We start from the raw sequence: 17990 nt of genomic DNA, 5'->3' as shown, positions 1-17990 counted from the left end.
ATTTGTTGTATCACTGATGTAACTGAAGTTTAATGACTTATTGCTGGTCACATAGTTATAAATTGATAAATTTAGGAAGATAAGAACTCCTTTTTTGAGATGCTTTTTAAATTTCTAAGCTAGGGCTTGCTTTGATACATCATGTTTATGACCTATCTGTTTCTCATACATAAGAGGAAAATAATTTTTGTGGCTAGCTATGAAAAGACTCCTATGTGTATGTGGAAGGGAAGAAGCATAAGAAGGTACTTTCCTCCTTCCCCAGCAATGTTATTTTGTAAGTAGTAAGTATAGAAGATACTTAAATTACATTTCCTGGATGATTTTTCTTATAACAACAGCCTCTCCACAGCCTTCTCTCCTAAAGGCTCTCATGGCACCTACTTTGATGATATGGAAAAGGGATATTTCCTTTTTTTTTTTTTTGAGATATGGTCTCACTCTGCTACCCACGCTGGAGTGCAGCGGCATGACTATGCCTCACTGCAGCTTTGAACTCCCAGGCTCAAGCCATCCTTCCACTTCAGCCTCTGGAGCAGCTGGGACTACAGGCACGTGCCACCATGCCTGGCTAATTTTTTTATTTTTTGTAGAGATGAGGTGTCACTATGTTGTCAGGGCTAGTCTCAAACTCAAGGGCTCAAGCAATCCTCCCACTTCAGCTTTCCAAAGTTTTGGGATTACAGGCATGAGCCACTGCACCTAACTGCTTTCTTCTTTCAATAGATATTTTTCACTCTTAAGAATAAAACCCCTGCAGCACATGCTAAAATAACACTAAGGAAGGGTTTAATGTCAAATGTAAAATTTGCTGTCTATACTCTTAGGACCTAATGTAAGTCCATATGTATGCAAGGTACTCTTTAATGTTTCTTAATGATGAAGAGGTAATGAATGGTAATGGTGCTAACAGCAGACCTTCATGTGTGGTCATTCATGCCATCATTACTTAATACTGTAGCACACACATAAACATACATCTATGTAACCTCTTGCCAGGAGTAGCCACGATCAGAGTCATGTTAAAGACCCTCTTTGTTCAACTTTATAAAGGAGAATGTTGCAAAAATTTAGAATCATAAAGGAACTCTTTTTTTTTTTTTTTTTTTTTTGAGACGGAGTCTCGCTGTGTCGCCCAGGCTGGAGTGCAGTGGCCGGATCTCAGCTCACTGCAAGCTCTGCCTCCCGGGTTTTTACGCCATTCTCCTGCCTTAGCCTCCCGAGTAGCCGGGACTACAGGCGCCCGCCACCTCGCCCGGCTAGTTTTTTGTATTTTTTAGTAGAGACGGGGTTTCACCGTGTTAGCCAGGATGGTCTCGAACTCCTGACCTCGTGATCCGCCCGTCTCGGCCTCCCAAAGTGCTGGGATTACAGGCTTGAGCCACCGCGCCCGGCCAAGGAACTCTTAAGAGAGTATCTAAGCTGGGCAAGGTAGCTCAGGCCTCTAATCTCAGCACTTGGGGAGGCTGAGGGTGTGTGGATCACTTGAGGTCAGGAGTTCAAGATCAGTCTGCCAGCCTGGCCAACATGGTGAAACCCCATCTCTACTAAAAAAATACAAAAATTAGCCAGGCCTGGTGGTGGGTACCTGTAATCCCAGCTACTCAGAGGCTGAGGCAAGAGAATAGCTTAAACGCAGGAAGTGGAGGTTGCATTGAACTGAGATTGTGCCTGGGTGACAGAACGAGACTCTGTCTCAGAAAAAAAAAAGAGAGAGAGAGAGAGAATCTAAATTAGCTCTTCTGGCAGATGGGCTATTATTTTTATTTATGTATTTATTCTATTTATTTATTTATTTTGAGATGGAGTCTCACTCTGCTGCCAGGCTGGAGTGCAGTGGTGCGATCTTGGCTCACTGCATCCTCCGCCTGCTGAGGTCAAGTGAGTCTCCTGCCTCAGCCTCTCGAGTAGCTGGGACCACAGGCGTGCACCACCACGCCCAGCTAAATTTTTGTATTTTTAGTAGAGATGGGGTTTCACCCTGTTGGCCAGGATGATCTTAATCTCTTAACCTCATGATCTACCTGCCTCGGCCTCCCAAAGTCCTGGGATTACAGGCGTGAGCTACCACACCCAGCCTATTATTTTTATTTTTACAGATGAGACAGATAAAGTTAACCAGAAAGTTACCTTTCTATGGCTGAGAGGACCTGAGATGGAAAATGAGTCAGATTCTTTGTATTTTTATAATGGTTAGAATTTGAAGTCTTTGGAATAAGGTTTTGGGGGCAGTTTTTTTCTTTGTGATATAATTGTGGTTGTCTTTTTATTTCTGTGTTGGTACTTGGTTGAGGTTCTTTGGTTGGAAGGACCTGGTCAAGTAAAAAGTAGAGGATTATTGAAAATAGAGGCACCTCATCAAACCCAATAGCTTGGCCGGGCGCGGTGGCTCACGCCTGTAATCCCAGCACTTTGGGAGGCCGAGGCGGGCGGATCACAAGGTCAGGAGATCGAGACCACGGTGAAACCCCGTCTCTACTAAAAATACAAAAAATTAGCCGGGCGCGGTTGTGGGCGCCTGTAGTCCCAGCTACTCGGGAGGCTGAGGCAGGAGAATGGCGTGAACCCGGGAGGCGGAGCTTGCAGTGAGCCGAGATCGCGCCACTGCACTCCAGCCTGGGCTGGGCCACAGAGCGAGACTCCGTCTCAAAAAAAAAAAAAAACCAAAAAAAAAACCCAATAGCTTGAAACCCAATAGCCAGATCTTGTGGCAACGGGAAGCCCCTCCCTCCACCTCTTAATCACTGTGTGGGATCCTCTATGTCTGTTTCACCCTGTGTGTTGACTTAGTTTATTTATCTGGAGGTTTGTCTCCGGCTGTGAGCTACCATGGCCCAGGCTTAATCACTTTCCAGCTCCAGATCCCATCACTGGTTGACTATGCAGTGTTTTTGAAGTATGGACCCAGGGTTACCTGCCTAAGAATCATCTGAGAAGATTGTTAAAAATGCATACTCCTTGACCCCACCCCAGACATACTTAATCCAAATCTCTTTTGATGGTGGGTTTAACAATCTGTATTTAAAAATAAGATCTCCAGTGACTTTTATCCATACTGGACTTTGAGAACCCCCAGAATCTAATTGAGTGCCTTGCCTGACTGTGGATATCTTGTCCTTGAGGTAGATAACCACCCAGTTTAATCAGTTATGGCAAGGACTGGGGATTATGTGATACCAAATGTATAGTAGTTTAAGAATGAAGGCTGGGCGTGGTGGCTCATGCCTGTAATTCTAGCGCTTTGGGAGGCTGAGGTGGGCGGATCACTCAAGGTCAGGAGTTCGAGAGCAGCCCAGTCGACATGGTGAAATCCCATTTCTACTAAAAATTAAAAAAATTGCTGAGTGTGGTGGTGGGCACCTATAATCCTAGCTACTCAGGAGGCTGAGACAAGAGAATAGCTTGAATCCGAGAGGCAGAGGTTGCAGTGAGCTGAGGTCGTGCCATTGCACTCCAGCCTGGGTGACACAGCGAGACTCCATCTCAAAACAAAACAAAACAAAACAGACGGAGACTCTGAAGTCACAGTGCTGGGTTTGAATCCTGACTCTATCAAAGTAAGTAATGGGACATTGGGCAAGTTATCCAACCTCGTACGTTCGTTTCTTTAGTAATGAGGATAATACTGTTATTTACATCATAGGGTTGTTGTAAGGATTAAATAATATAAGACAACTGCTTTTGACCGGGTGTGGTAGGTCACGCCTGTAATCCCAGCACAGGACTTTGGGAGGCCCAGGTGGTAGGATCACTTAAGCCCAGGAGTTCAAGACCAGCTTGGGAAACATCGGGAGAATGTTTCCTTTCTCTAAGAAATGTTTTTTTTTTTAAATTAGCCAGGTGTGGTGGTGTATGCCTGTAGTCCCAGCTACATGGAAGGCTGAGGTAGAAGGATTGCTGCAGTGAGCCCTGGGAGGTCAAGCCTGCTGTGAGCCATGATCTCACCACTGCATTCCAGCCGGGGTGATGGAGCGAAACCCCTCTCAAAACAAAAAACAAACAACAACAAAAAATTACTTGCAATGGTACTTGGCAGAATTAGGACTCAAAAGATAGATAGTACTACTACTAGTTCGACTATAACTACTTCAGCTGCTCCTACAACAAACATGGCTGCCTGGGCCCACCCAGTTCCAGAGGAACTAGTGCTTTCAGAGGTGGCAGGCAGAGGGTGCAGCTAACCTAGTGATGATTGATTGAGCTCAGCTAACCAAATGATTGATTTGAGCTTCATTGATGCAAACTCATATTTAATGTCTTAACTAGGACAAAATCATCTAAATGTAAATTAATTTTTTATGTAAGGGCCAAATAAGTAAACCACTCCTTTCAAACCAAATTAATAGTAATCATGAGCAATTTGTCATCTTATTAGCATTTGTCATTAACAGCTAAGTGATCTCAATGTAAATAGTGTTTATGTGTGACAGGATGGCTGTCTTTTTCTCTGCAGGGGGAAAGGAGATTCCCCAGAGGCTCGAGCCTTGGCCAAACAGGTGGCCACGGCCCTACAGAACCTGCAGACCAAAACCAACCGGGCTGTGGCCAACAGCAGACCCGCTAAAGCAGCTGTACACCTTGAGGGCAAGATTGAGCAAGCACAGCGGTGGATTGATAATCCCACAGTGGATGACCGTGGAGTCGGTAAGGGCAGCAGTGCACTAAACCCCATTAGATTGGTCTCAGTGCAAATAAGCAAGTTGTTGATAGGGGTCCTGTAACATCTGTAATTAGGTAAGGGTTCTTTAGCTGCTGATAAGTTACTGTGATTACATTTCCAAATGCAGCCAGTAAAATTCCTGTGATGTAATCAAGAAGTGGGCCAGGCATGGCGGCTCATGTTTGTAATCCCAGTGCTTTGGGAGGCTAAGGTGGGAAGATCACTTGCGCCCAGGAGTTTGAGACCAATCGAGCAACACAGCAAGACCCTCTCTCCTCAAAAATAAAAAGATAAAGAATTAGCTGGGCATAGTGATGCTCACCTGTAGTCACACCTTCCCAGCTACTTGGGAGGCTGAGGCGGGAGGATCACTTGAGACCAGGAGTTACAGGCTGTAGTGAGCTATGATCATACTACTGCATTCTAACCTCAGTGACAGAGAGAGACCATGTCTCTTTAAAAAAAAAAAAAGACAAAATTCTAAGTTGGTTACACCCAGTGTTGTGAGGAATTGGAGCATTGGGCACATGTATAATTTACTGGAGAAATAAATTAGTACAAACTTTCTAAATTTGGTATTAGATGTCAAGAGCTTTAAACAAAGTTCATACCTATTGACTCAGGAAATTAAGGGATTTTTTTTCTAACAAATAGAGATCTTTCTAAGAAGTTGCATACAGGAATATATGTTTAATAATAAACATATTAAGTTGTATACAGCATAAATGTTTAATAACAACTGACTTGTGAAATAATTATGGTTAATATGATAAAATATTACATAGATTTTAGATCATGATTTTAAAATATAGTGAAATAAAAATAAAGTGTTAAAAAGAACTGGCTGGGTGTGGTGGCTCATGCCTGTAACCCCAGCATTTTGGGAGGCCGAGGCGGGTGGATCGCCTGAGCTCAGGGGTTCGAGACCAGCCTGGGTAATATAGTGAGACCTTGTCTCTCTAAAAAAACCAATTAGCCAGGTATGGTGGTGCACACTTGTAGTCCCAGCTACTTAAGAGGCTGTGGTGGGAGGGATTGCTTGAGCCAGGAGGTCAGGGCTGCAGTGAGCTGTTGTTATGCCACTGCACTCCAGCCTGGGTGATAGAGCAAGACACCACACTGCACCACACTGCAGAATGGCACTGTAATTGTCTCCTCTGGGTCTTGTAAGTTTCATTGTTTTTCTCTTGGTCCAGGTCAGGCTGCCATCCGGGGGCTTGTGGCCGAAGGGCATCGTCTGGCTAATGTAATGATGGGGCCTTATCGGCAAGATCTTCTCGCCAAGTGTGACCGAGTGGACCAGCTGACAGCCCAGCTGGCTGACCTGGCTGCCAGAGGGGAAGGGGAGAGTCCTCAGGCGCGAGCACTTGCATCTCAGCTCCAGGACTCCTTAAAGGTAGAAGTCAGGAGCACATATCATTTTACTTTTTATGCTTCCTATTATTGAAAGACGAGGGAAGGAAGAGAGAGGTTTGAAACATACATAATTTCTGGCATCTAGGAAAAATGAAAATAGTGTGACCAAAGATACAAGGAAATCTAGAGCTTATTAGGAAAAAGGTTGCTGGTATATAGTAGCAACTAAATTTGTTTTCCAAATTCCACTCAGTCAAGAGCCCTGTTGTGATTTTTGCTGTATCCACATATCATCTGTACTTTTATTTAGCCAATATTTTTCTTAAAATGGACTTCTTTTTAAAACTTAAATTTATTTAAGAGAAAACTCTGTGGCCTGGGCATGGTGGTGCATGCCTGTAATCCCAGCTACTTGGGAGGCTGAGGTGGGAGAATCACTTGAACCTGGGAGGCAGAGGTTGAAGATCACGTCATTGCACTCCAGCCTGGGTGACAGAGTGAGACTCTGTTTCAAATAAATAAATAAATAAGTAAAATAAAACTTTGTAATAATCCTGAAATCTTGGGTTTGGTAAGCTAGTTGTATTTTTTCCTATTATCCTTTAAAAGAAACACATAATTATTAAAATAAAAACATTTGCCCATGTAACACCTAAAATTATCTCAGGTATCACCAGCTAGTTTATGCCGCCCACCTTGGGAAACAATGAGGGTGATAGAAACTTCTTTATATAAATCCAGAAAACTTAAATTGGACTAAATGTGATGACTATGAAAAGAGCTTGTTCATGGCTTCTAAGAATACTCTTATTTAGACCCATGTTTAGAAATTGATACAGATATTTGTTATTGAGTTTTTCTAGAAAACTTAATTGAAAAAACCTGGATTAAAAAAGTTCCCATTCTTGATTTCTTTCTTCTTAAGATAATAAATTGCTTAGAAATTTGACACTACATCCACCAAACAATCCTTACAGTTACTGTGATCATTATCAGGCCCTGCCAGCACTGGCAATGGTATGGAATTCTAGCTCATCTCTGGGCCTTCTTTGGGCTCAACCTCATGATTCTCAGTATCATTTCTTAGAGGCCACCAAGAAAGGAAATAGGATTCCTTGATTGAGTGGAACAATCTCTAGGGACATGTGGGTCATGTCTTATTTCTTCTACACCACTAATGTCTTAGAGGGCAGGATTCATAAATTACATCTGTTCTGTAATAGCTCAGTGCTTTGTACACAGTTAACAATAAATATTTATTGAATGAAAGACTGAATAGATGAATGAATGTCAGTGAAGTAAGGGCATTAGTAGATATGCTTTGAGGATATATCTGGACATTTTCTTATGTAAACAATGTTTTTAAGGATCTAAAAGCTCGGATGCAGGAGGCCATGACTCAGGAAGTGTCAGATGTTTTCAGTGATACCACAACTCCCATCAAGCTGTTGGCAGTGGCAGCCACGGCCCCTCCTGACGCACCTAATAGGGAAGAGGTGGGTATCTGAGGTCTTCCATTTTTCTGTTGGCCTGCGCTATAAGTATATGTAAAGTTGAAATGTGATTACAGTGTACATCAGGATCAGTGGTTGGGAAACTGTAGATGAGGGGTGGAAGAGCCGAACAGGGAAAGCCCTACCATCTCTACTTTTAGTCTCCACATGTATCAGTTGGGAATATCTTTAGTTGCAAGCAAGAGAAGACCTGACCATCAGAGATTAAAACAACCGGGTTTGTTTTCATCACAAACCAAGAAACATGGAAGTTGGTAGCTTTGGCATTGGTTCAGCAACTAAATATCATGAAAGCTGGCATTTCTGTGATTTTCTAGGTCATTTTCTCAGGGTGTGGGATGGCATCATGTTAAAGGCAGGAAGAAATGAAGAATGGGGGTACTCCAGTCACAACTGTGCCTTTTGAGTCAGGATGATCTTTTTAAATCAATTGATGTCATTCTTATACTCAAACCCTTCCAATGACTTCCCACTATCCCAGAGTAAAACCAGAATGCTAACAATGAAGAGAATTGCCAGTGATGTGCTGGTAAGCCAACTCTCCAGGAAAACAAAAAACCTTGATTTGTAATGTTTGCTGATTTCCCTTATGTAAATATTCCCACGGTGGCTGTTTCAACATGAAGTCACTGAAACCTGAGTTGGGAAGAGATGGACATGTTTGGCTCCTGTGAGCTGCCATGAGTCTGTACAAGTGGCTTCAGCACACCACTGGATCTGGTCCCCATCCACTTCTTTGCCCTCGTGTGGTACCACTCTTCCCCCTCAGGCTACATCTGTATATACCTCCTTGAATCGTATTCCTAGTGTGTATTTATATGTTCTAACCTGGGGGCCTTTGCACTTGTTTGTTCCAGTCTTCTCCAGATAACTATATCTATTAGTTACTGTCTTTCTTCAGCTTTCTACTGAAATATCACTTTTGGGTGACCACTAAGATAACAACCCCACCCCAACTACTATCTCCATGGATTTCTTCATCTCCATATCCTACTTTTTTCCTTAGCATTTATCAACATTTAATGTATTTACCCAGTTTTCATTTTTGGTTTGTCTGTCTTCCTACCATTACCATGAAAACTCCATACAGGTAGGGACTTCATTCTGTCATTACCTTATTCCCACTTCTTGGAACAGTGCCTGCCACATTGTTGGTGCTGAATGAGTGAAAATAGAGGCTTTCCTAGAAATTGTCTAGGAGAGCTTTGCTATACCTCATTGGCTTGAACTCTGTCTCATGACCACCAACTGCAAAGGAGTTCAGGAAAGCGAGTATTTGGTTTTCCAGCCTTTATAGTATTGGCAGTGAAGGAGAAGGGGTTTGGGTCAGGTACCCAAGACAGTGTAGAACTGGTAGGTGGAGGTTTTTGTTATTATGTGACGATTACCCCAGTTTTCTTTCTATAACCTGACTTACTAGGCATTTCAGCTGATTGCTCCCTTAGGCTGAGATGATTTGCTATTTTTTTCATTCTAGACTTCTCTTTCATGCTAGTAGATACATCTAGGTGGGCCTCTACACCTATAGGCTTCGTAGTTACCTCAGCATATGTTGTCCTTCTGTTCTGTCTTGGAAATTTGTGAGTTGTCATTGACTTTTCCCTTCCCCGCACCCGTTCATACAAATAAACAACTAAGGTATGCTCATTTAATCTCACATCCGTTTTCTGTTCATGTTGCCATAGCTCTAATTCTGTTCCTAGTCCCCCGTTGCCTATATGATTGTATAGCTCTAACTGGTCTTCTTTGACTCTTTCACTAGGCCATCAGTCAAATAAAAATACAACCTAACTCTGACATTCTCCTGCTTAAACCCTTCAGTGGTGCCTGCCCTTTCACAGAGGGTAAGGCCAGAGCTCTGTGATCTAGCTCTGACACTTCCGATACCTGTTTCCTACAAACTGCTCCCTCTCATTTCTGGCCCTAGCTATACCTAGTTGCTTGTGGTTTCCTGCATAGTCTGTCTTTTCCATGTCTTTGTTTTTTCTGTGTAATTATCTTCCCCTTCTTTTTTGGTGAATTACTTTTTATCCTTCATCCTATAATCCTTTGCTTCCTAGAGAGGTTAAGTACTTTTTCTTTGCTCCTGTAATATCAGTGCTTAGCTTTATTATTGTACATAGCACACTGTATTGTAAATCTGTTTTCGAGTGCTTTTTTCTCACTGGGCTGTGAGTTCCTTGAGATGAGGATATTGTGTCTTACTCATTTTTGTATCCTCAGCACCTGTCTCAGGGTCTGGCACATAGTAGGTGCTCAGTAAGTTTTGGTTGAGTGACGAGAAAAGCAAGTTAAGCAGTTAGTTAAATCAGAAGGAGCAGCAGTCATGGTCTGGCATTGAGATGGTCAACCAAGGATATTAGGTAGGTAAAAGCCCAGGAGATCCAGAGTGTGGGAGACCAGCTAGGGTGAAAGAACTGAGGCCACAAGAAGGAGGCTAGGAGATGAGGGATTTTAGGCAGATTCTGAGCATTAAATGGCAGGAACCCATGTAGCTGAATCCAAACAAGAGGCTGGCGTGGGGAAGAGACTTGAGAGGATAGACACAGAACACTGGCAATGATATTGGAACTTGCTATTGAACCAAGAGAACTTTAGAGATTGTCTAGAGCCAGAAGTGGTCTCCAAGTTAGGCAGAAGGAGACAAAAGAGAGGATGCATTCCACCTGGCAGCTGCAGACATGTTCGTGTAATGTATAAACCTGACCCAGTGCTGTTCAGAAGCATCAGTTCTAATAGTGCGGTAAGTAATTAACTGAATGTGAAGACTAAATAACCCCCATTCTCAAAAGCTTATCTTCTAGTTTGAAGAAGATAAGCTTTTGCAAGAATCTATTCTAACAAATGACCAAAGATCTCTTGCTATTTTAGGTAAGTTAAATAGTCCCCTCCACGGTATGCAACCTTGCACAGTGAAAGGAAACGTTAACTTTTTTAAAATTTGAGAACTGAATGAACAATTAAGTAGATGGTTTTGCATTTGGGGTTAATAAAATCAGTCATCCTTGCCCTGAGGCCTAAGCGTGAGCACGAGCTATCGTTTTTCCCTTGGAGGTCAAGGGCAGAGTTTTTACAACATTAATGGTAATGGGATATATGAAGGATGCTGCTCTGGGGAGGTTGGAGCTTAGTTTAGGAAGGTGTGGATGTTCTTGGCTTTTAACGTACCCAGCCACCTACAATAGAGTCTGGAGTGGGTTTGACTATCTTCTTCAAACTAGAAGATAAGCTTTTGAGAAGGGGGCTGTTTAGTCTTCACATTCAGCAAATTACTGCAGAGTATATAATGCTCTTGCTTGTACCTGGTAAGCACTGGTTGAACTGGAAATGAAGGGTATGTGCATGTGTGTGTGTGAGTGTGTTTGTGTGTATTTGCAGATGATGGTGATGGCTAAACGTCTGAGGAGATCCATCAAGGCCAGGATTTGGAGTTTGACTGTTGTTTTATTAACTAGGGTTTGATGTAGCTCTAAAGTCTTTGAGCAGTTGCTGCCCCTACTGAAAGGAAGAGACTTTTTCTTAGGCTACCTGACCCATTTGATTGAAATGAATGTTCTTAATGTCTGTTTTTTCTTCAAGGTATTTGATGAGAGGGCAGCTAACTTTGAAAACCATTCAGGAAAGCTTGGTGCTACGGCTGAGAAGGCGGCTGCGGTTGGTACTGCTAATAAATCAACAGTGGAAGGCATTCAGGCCTCAGTGAAGACGGCCCGAGAACTCACACCCCAGGTTGGGTTTTGCTCACTCCTCATACAGTGTTCAGTAAAGAAAGTTAATTACAGAACAGTTTCTATACATTTTTGAATACTTAATGTAAGACAGCATAAGAAAACATATACAGGCCAGGCCAGTAGCTCACACTTATAATTCTGGCACTTTGGGACGGTGAGGCAGGAGGACTGCTTGAGCTTTGGAGTTTGAGACCAGCCTGGGCAATATAGCGAGACCCCGACTCTACCAAAAAAAAAATTAACTGGGTGTGGTGGTGCATGCCTGTGAACCCAGCTACTTGTGAGGCTGAGGTGGGAGGATTATTTGAGCTCCCAAGGTTGAGGCTGCCAAACTGCCCCACTGCACTCCAGCCTGGGGTGACAGAGCAAGACCCTGTCACTATCTTTATACATTTTCATAACATTTGAATTTCTTTTTACAAAGACTATTTATTCGTTTTGAAAGTAGAAAAAATTAGTAAAGCAATCCCCTTGCCACATACATACATAACTAGGAAAATATTTGGATAATCTTTTTTTTTTTTTTGAGACAGAGTTTCGCTCTTGTTGCCCAGGCTGGGGTGCAATGGCGCAATCTCAGCTCACTGCAACCTCCACTTCCTGGGTTCAAGTGATTCTCCTGACTCAGCCTCCCGAGTAGCTGGGATTACAGGTGTGCACCACCATGCCTGGCTAATTTTTGCATTTTTAGTAGAGACGGGCCAGGCTGGTCTCAAACTCCTGTTGAGATGTTGGCCAGGCTGGTCTCAAACTCCTGCCCTCGTGATCTGCCCACCTCGGCCTCCCAAGTGCTGAGATTACAGGCATGAGCTACCTCGGCTGGCTTGGATAATCTTAAGAGGCTACTTTGTTTTAATTTAGGGTTTATATATTTTCTCCACATCTTTGTGAGAGTTTTTTTTCTTAATTAATTAATTTATTTCTTTCATATTGAGCTGTTTCTACAACTTACTTTCTTTTTTCTACTTATTGTGTAACAAGGCATGGCTAGTAAGTTTGGGAGCAAAAGAAGATCGGGAAAAAACCAAATTGGACAGTTATGAAAAGTCTACTATGTGATAGGTTTTCTTAAAAATATTAGCTCAACATTAGTGCAATGTTTATACAATTTTTCTTCTATTCAAATTATAGAAAATTCATTATTTTTTCATTTATTTATTCAGACATTTATCAAGTGCCTGTGATATATTCAGAACTATGCTAGACTTTACAAATTTGTGATACTGTGAACTTGTGAGGAGATATGGGGGAAATGAGCATGTCTCTTAATCATTAAACTTTTGCCCATGTGGTGTGTTAATAAATTAGATCCTCTTGTTCAGCTTTTTAACTTGTCCAACTTTTAAACAATTTTTTATAAGCTACAAGCATGTCTAACACTCTTTAAAAGCTCCCATAAAACATGGAACATAAAACACAATTTCAACATGAAACTGAGATTCCTAAAAAAAGAGAAACAGGAATCTAGACTTATAATCTAGGCTTTTTTCAACTATAGAAAAAATGAGGACTCTGGAGACAGATCTGGACTTGAGTCCTCTGTGATCTTTTCTTTTGTTTTTTGAGATGGAGTCTCGCTTTGTTGCTCAGGCTGGAGTGCAGTTGCATGATCTCGGGTCACTGCAACCTCCGCCTCCTGGGTTCAAGCGATTCTCTTGCCTCAGCCTCCCCGGTAGCTAGGGTTACAGGCATATGCCACCACACTCGGCTAATTTTTTGTATTTTTAGTAGAGACTGGGTTTCACCATGTTGGCCAGGCTGGTCTCAAACTCCTGACCTCAAGTGATCCACCTGCCTCGGCCTCCCAAAGTGCTGGGATTACAGGTATGAGCCACTGCGCCCAGCCGAGTCCTCTGTGTTCTTGATGCTTCGTCTCTCATCTGTAACATGGAGCTAACTCCTTCCTAATGGACTCTATTTGGATTAAGAATATGCATGTATAGCCTGTATCTTACCTGATACGTAGCAAATGTTAATCCTTTTTTTCCCCAAATGCTGTAACTGACTGGCCAGGACCTCTTGAGCAAGTCACTTAAATTTTCTGAGACTTGGTTTTTGCATCTCTAAAGTAGAGATATTAACTGTCCTGTCTCTCTCATGGGGTTATTGTGAGGATTTTTTCTTTATATTATTTATAAATCAGTTTTGAGTACTTTTTGGTATCTTTCTTAATGGTGATTTTTAAGATGGGTTGATACCAAGTGTTTAAACATATGCCAGTTTTGTGTATGTTCTTCTGAAGTATCAAGTGGACACTCATTTACTTTGTCACTTTATTACCTTCTTAAAATAAGTCTGTGATGGTAAAACCTTCCTGTGAAGGGCCCATTCTGGGGAGCTATTGAGACCAAACCTCCTATGTTCAGCCTAAAAAGAGACTTGCCACTTTCTGGCTTTACAGTGCCATCTGTAGGTAAAAAGGAGAAAGCTTGGCTGAAGGTTTGTATTTGGAGAGCGAGGGTGCTCTGGTGTTTAAAGGTGTTTTGTCATTGTCAGGTGGTCTCGGCTGCTCGTATCTTACTTAGGAACCCTGGAAATCAAGCTGCTTATGAACATTTTGAGACCATGAAGAACCAGTGGATTGATAATGTTGAAAAAATGACAGGTACAGTTTTCTATTAAGTTCTTGTTGTCTAATCCATGAAGAATGAGTTCTGAGAAATTGGAGCGGGACTGGTTCTGTTACTCAGCTGCAATTGGATAAAGGGCCAGTCATGTGCTCAGCAGTGTACTTGGCCCTGTGAAGGCTGCTGAGCAGTGGCGGCTTCTCATTCAAGCCTTGCAACTTTGTCAGAAGAGAGACTCTTTGAGTCTCTTTTATTTTAATGCTGCCCTCCTGGCGTGATGTTTATTGTCACTCCTCCTATCTTCTCTTTGAATAGTGTCTTTGCCCAGTCTGAGCCCGAGTTTGGTTTCAGAGGCTGGGAGGCAGTGTTTGTGGATACAGTAAGTGTCCCTGTCATTTACAGTGGGTTCACATTTCAAGGAACCACAATAGCTACCATTTAATACAACTTGTCTCAGAGTTTCCTCCAACTTATCAACTACGTAGTTTTTTTTAAAAAGGAGAAACCAACCACCAGCAAACCTGTGTCTGTGCAATTGAAGTGGCACCTCTGAATCGTCTTCATTCTCTATAAAGGGAGAGATAGGAAAGAAGGAATGAGGAATGTAGGCTTTTCGCTGTCCCTGCAGAACCTGTTGTGACTGGGGTCCATGGCAGCCCGAGATGAAAGTGGAACTCCTGAGGTGTCTGAAGAGAGGTAATAGGAATAAGAAACAGGCTGTTAGGGTTATTGGAAGCCTCCGCATGGCTCATCTTGAGCACTACAAGCTGCCAACAAGCAACAGATGGCTGGGGAGTGAGACGGTCAGGGAGAAAATATTATTCACAGATAACGTGGTGGTGATGCAGTGATGGTTTCAGACGTATTTCTTGTTTCCTCCCGATGTTGCATTTCTGGTTGTCTGGGGTGGATACAAGAAGGCTGGCAACCACGGTTGGTATAAATGCTGCAAATCCAGATGGGCTTTTGGACTATGTCCTTGCTTTTTTTTTTTTTTTTTTTTTTTTTATACTGTGGTGTTTACCTGGAAGCTTTTGATTATGTAGGAAGAACTCTGAGCTGAAGAAGAGAATTCTGGATGTTATACTTTCTCATGAGAAACTTGAGTGGATAACAGTGTTTTGGAGTTTCTGTTCTTCTAAATTGAAACTAAATTCCATTTCTGTTTTCCTAACAGGGCTGGTGGACGAAGCCATTGATACCAAATCTCTGTTGGATGCTTCGGAAGAAGCAATTAAAAAAGACCTGGACAAGTGCAAGGTAGCTATGGCCAACATTCAGCCTCAGATGCTGGTTGCTGGGGCAACCAGCATTGCTCGTCGGGCCAACCGGATCCTGCTGGTGGCTAAGAGGGAGGTGGAGAATTCCGAGGATCCCAAGTTCCGTGAGGCTGTGAAAGCCGCCTCTGATGAGTTGAGCAAAACCATCTCCCCGATGGTGATGGATGCAAAAGCTGTGGCTGGAAACATTTCTGACCCTGGTAAGCAATGCATGGCACTATGGCTCACCTCCGCTGAGAGGTTAACTCAGGAAAGATAGTGAGGGAATATGTACCCCACAACCACCACATACAAAGTCTGGGGGCAAAAGCTATAGACATTTAGTTCGAGAATGCTAGATTAATCTTTTTCCATCCAAATCTCTGCAGTATCAGCAGGATTGTTGTATGTTAATTTTTCTGGACCAACTTCTCTGTGCTTTCTGTTTTTTTTTTTGAGACTGAATTCTGCTTTCTCAGGACGGAGGGCAGTGGTGTGATATCAGCTCACTGCAACCTCTGCCTCCTGGGTTCCAGCGATTCTCCTACTTCAGCCTCCCGAGTAGCTGAGATTACAGGTGTGCGCCACCATGCCCAGCTAATTTTTGTGTTTTTAGTAGAGACAAGGTTTTGCCATATTGGCCAGGCTGGTCTTGAACTCCTGACCTCATGTGATCCACTCGCCTTGGCCTGTTAAAGTGCTGGGATTACAGGTGTGAGCCACTGTGCCCAGCCTCTGGGCTTTTTTTTTAGACGGAGTTTCACTCTTGTTGCCCAGGCTGGAGTAAAATGGCGCAATCTCACCTCACTGTAACCTCCGCCCCCCCACCCGGATTCAAGTGATTCTCCTGCTGCAGCCTCCCGAGTAGCTGGGATTACAGGCTCCCACCATCACACCCAGCTAATTTTTTGTAGTTTTAGTAGAGACAGAGTTTCACCATGTTGGCCAGGCTGGTCTCAAACACCAGACCTCAGGTGATCCACTGGCCTCGGCCTCCCAAACTGCTGGGATTACAGGCACCCAGCCTGTGCTTTCTTAATATGGTCTGGCTAAATAGCTCCTCGCCTTGTTCAGTCATTATTTTGGAAAATTTTCAAAAAATGCACGATAACCAATTTACCGTCCATTTAGTTTATGTAACTGGCATTAACTTCTCTTGGGCTTTTCTTAAAATGCATTTTTTCTCTGTAAAGCATTCTCAATTTCTATCAAATCTGGAGGGCTTAAGGTGATCTGTGGGTCTCCTAGGCCCTACACCTAAAAAAAAATCTGGGTTTTCTTTAGGTGAATTTGGATCATATTTTTGGTACTACCATGGCAGATCATAATGGGAGCCGCTCCTTTGGTTGAAATCATCTGAATTTCTTCCTGTTTTGAACATCTGATGTTTTCAGTCTTGTCTATGAGTAGAATATAGTCAATGCAAGAGAGTAGGAAGGAGGGGCTCCCCTATCCATCTCTGGTTCAGGCAGAATCTTTCTAATATCCTCAACCCATTATCACTAAGGACATGCTTGGTTTCCAAAACTGGAGTTTCTAATAGTTTGAGTAGATTCTTGAATTCCAGGCAACTGGACAGAGTAGCGCAGCTTAGCATAAGGGTTAACATACTGAATGCCAAGTAGAGCAAAAGAGTAGAGAGAAAGGTGAGAAGTACTTCAGGGAATGTATGTCCAATCTGAAACTGACATCTCCCATGTTCTGAGTTGGGCAGGCTTATCTCTTGACTGCCTCATCATAAGAGAGGCGATGGATGCCACCTGAGCCCAAAGTGTTCACACCCAGGGATCTCCTGCGTACTTGTTAGTTGTACAGCCAAGAAGGCACCCTGAACACTAAAAGAACAGCTGGTTTGTGATGCTTCCAACGCTCTGCAGGCCTCAGAACATCTGCCTTGTCCTGCCTCCCTCCCTCTTCAATCACTGCCCGTGATGTTTACTGACAGCTTCACATCCAGCTTTTGTTCATGGAACCAGTTCTGCTGCTGCACAGACAGTGCTTTGGGGCACTGATCCACCCAGCTGAAAGTGAGGGTGTCTTGTGTTTAGGACTGCAAAAGAGCTTCCTGGACTCGGGATATCGGATCCTGGGAGCTGTGGCCAAGGTCAGAGAAGCCTTCCAACCTCAGGAGCCTGACTTCCCGCCTCCTCCACCAGACCTTGAACAACTCCGAGTAAGTAAATTCAGAGATGCGGAGAACTGAGCAGGAAGGTGTTGAGACTGCAGCAAGAGAGAGGTAGATTGTGTTTTAGAGCCTCCATCACTAGGTGGCTTCGTTTAGCTTTCATTTGAAGCTTAGTGGGAGGCAGATCTTGATTTTCATTTCTAAATCCAGTGGAGTTATAACCTAGTGCTTAAATGCATGGGTTGTGTGTGTGTGTGTAGTACTGGTGTGTGTGGTAGTGGCTTGCTGTGATGGGGAGTGGCTGGAGCAGAGGAGCTGGCTTTGGTAAGTGTGGATGTGATGAGTGATGAGGTAGTGCATTGTGGTAAAATAATCTGCACAGCTTGTAGTAAGGAGATTTGGTGTGTTCTTAGTTGACAATGGTAGAACCAAGGTGGTTGAAATCTTGTGGTGGTTCTTTCCTTTGACTTCTTTTTCTTAAGTAACAAGATATATGCTTTTAAAATTTTTTTCCTCAACTATAATTTAAGATCTTTAGATACCTTCCCCACTACCCCCCGCAAGTACTGTGAATATATTTTTACATGGTGTAGGAAGAAGCTAGCTAGGCAATATGTTGCAGATACAAATTCCAGAAACAGAAATAGTGATTATTTTTAGACACTTATTCCAACTAACAGTATTAGAAATACCTTGACTTTGTAAATAACCTATCAAGGCAATAATCTGATTTACTTTCCCATATTTAATGTCATTCAAAGATGTTAAGTTTCTAAGT

General features: G+C 42.9%; 1 protein-coding gene across 2 annotated transcripts in view; it reads left to right on the top strand.

Moving 5' to 3' along the window:
- The window catches only part of VCL (vinculin), a 126507-nt gene that overhangs the window by 96276 nt on the left and 12241 nt on the right, over window positions 1-17990 (top strand). For both annotated transcript variants that reach the window (XM_015147272.3, XM_015147270.3), the window contains exons 11-17: window positions 4454-4644; window positions 5857-6056; window positions 7384-7512; window positions 11110-11259; window positions 13758-13866; window positions 15006-15308; window positions 17136-17260. In XM_015147272.3, coding sequence (XP_015002758.1) covers window positions 4454-4644; window positions 5857-6056; window positions 7384-7512; window positions 11110-11259; window positions 13758-13866; window positions 15006-15308; window positions 17136-17260 — 1207 coding nt within the window. The remainder of the gene's footprint in view (window positions 1-4453; window positions 4645-5856; window positions 6057-7383; window positions 7513-11109; window positions 11260-13757; window positions 13867-15005; window positions 15309-17135; window positions 17261-17990) is intronic.

This window comes from Macaca mulatta, chromosome 9 (genome assembly GCF_049350105.2).
Source record: "Macaca mulatta isolate MMU2019108-1 chromosome 9, T2T-MMU8v2.0, whole genome shotgun sequence".
NCBI lineage: Eukaryota > Metazoa > Chordata > Mammalia > Primates > Cercopithecidae > Macaca > Macaca mulatta.
Note: the sequence above shows the minus strand (reverse complement) of the source record. Positions and strands in the feature narration are given on the sequence as shown.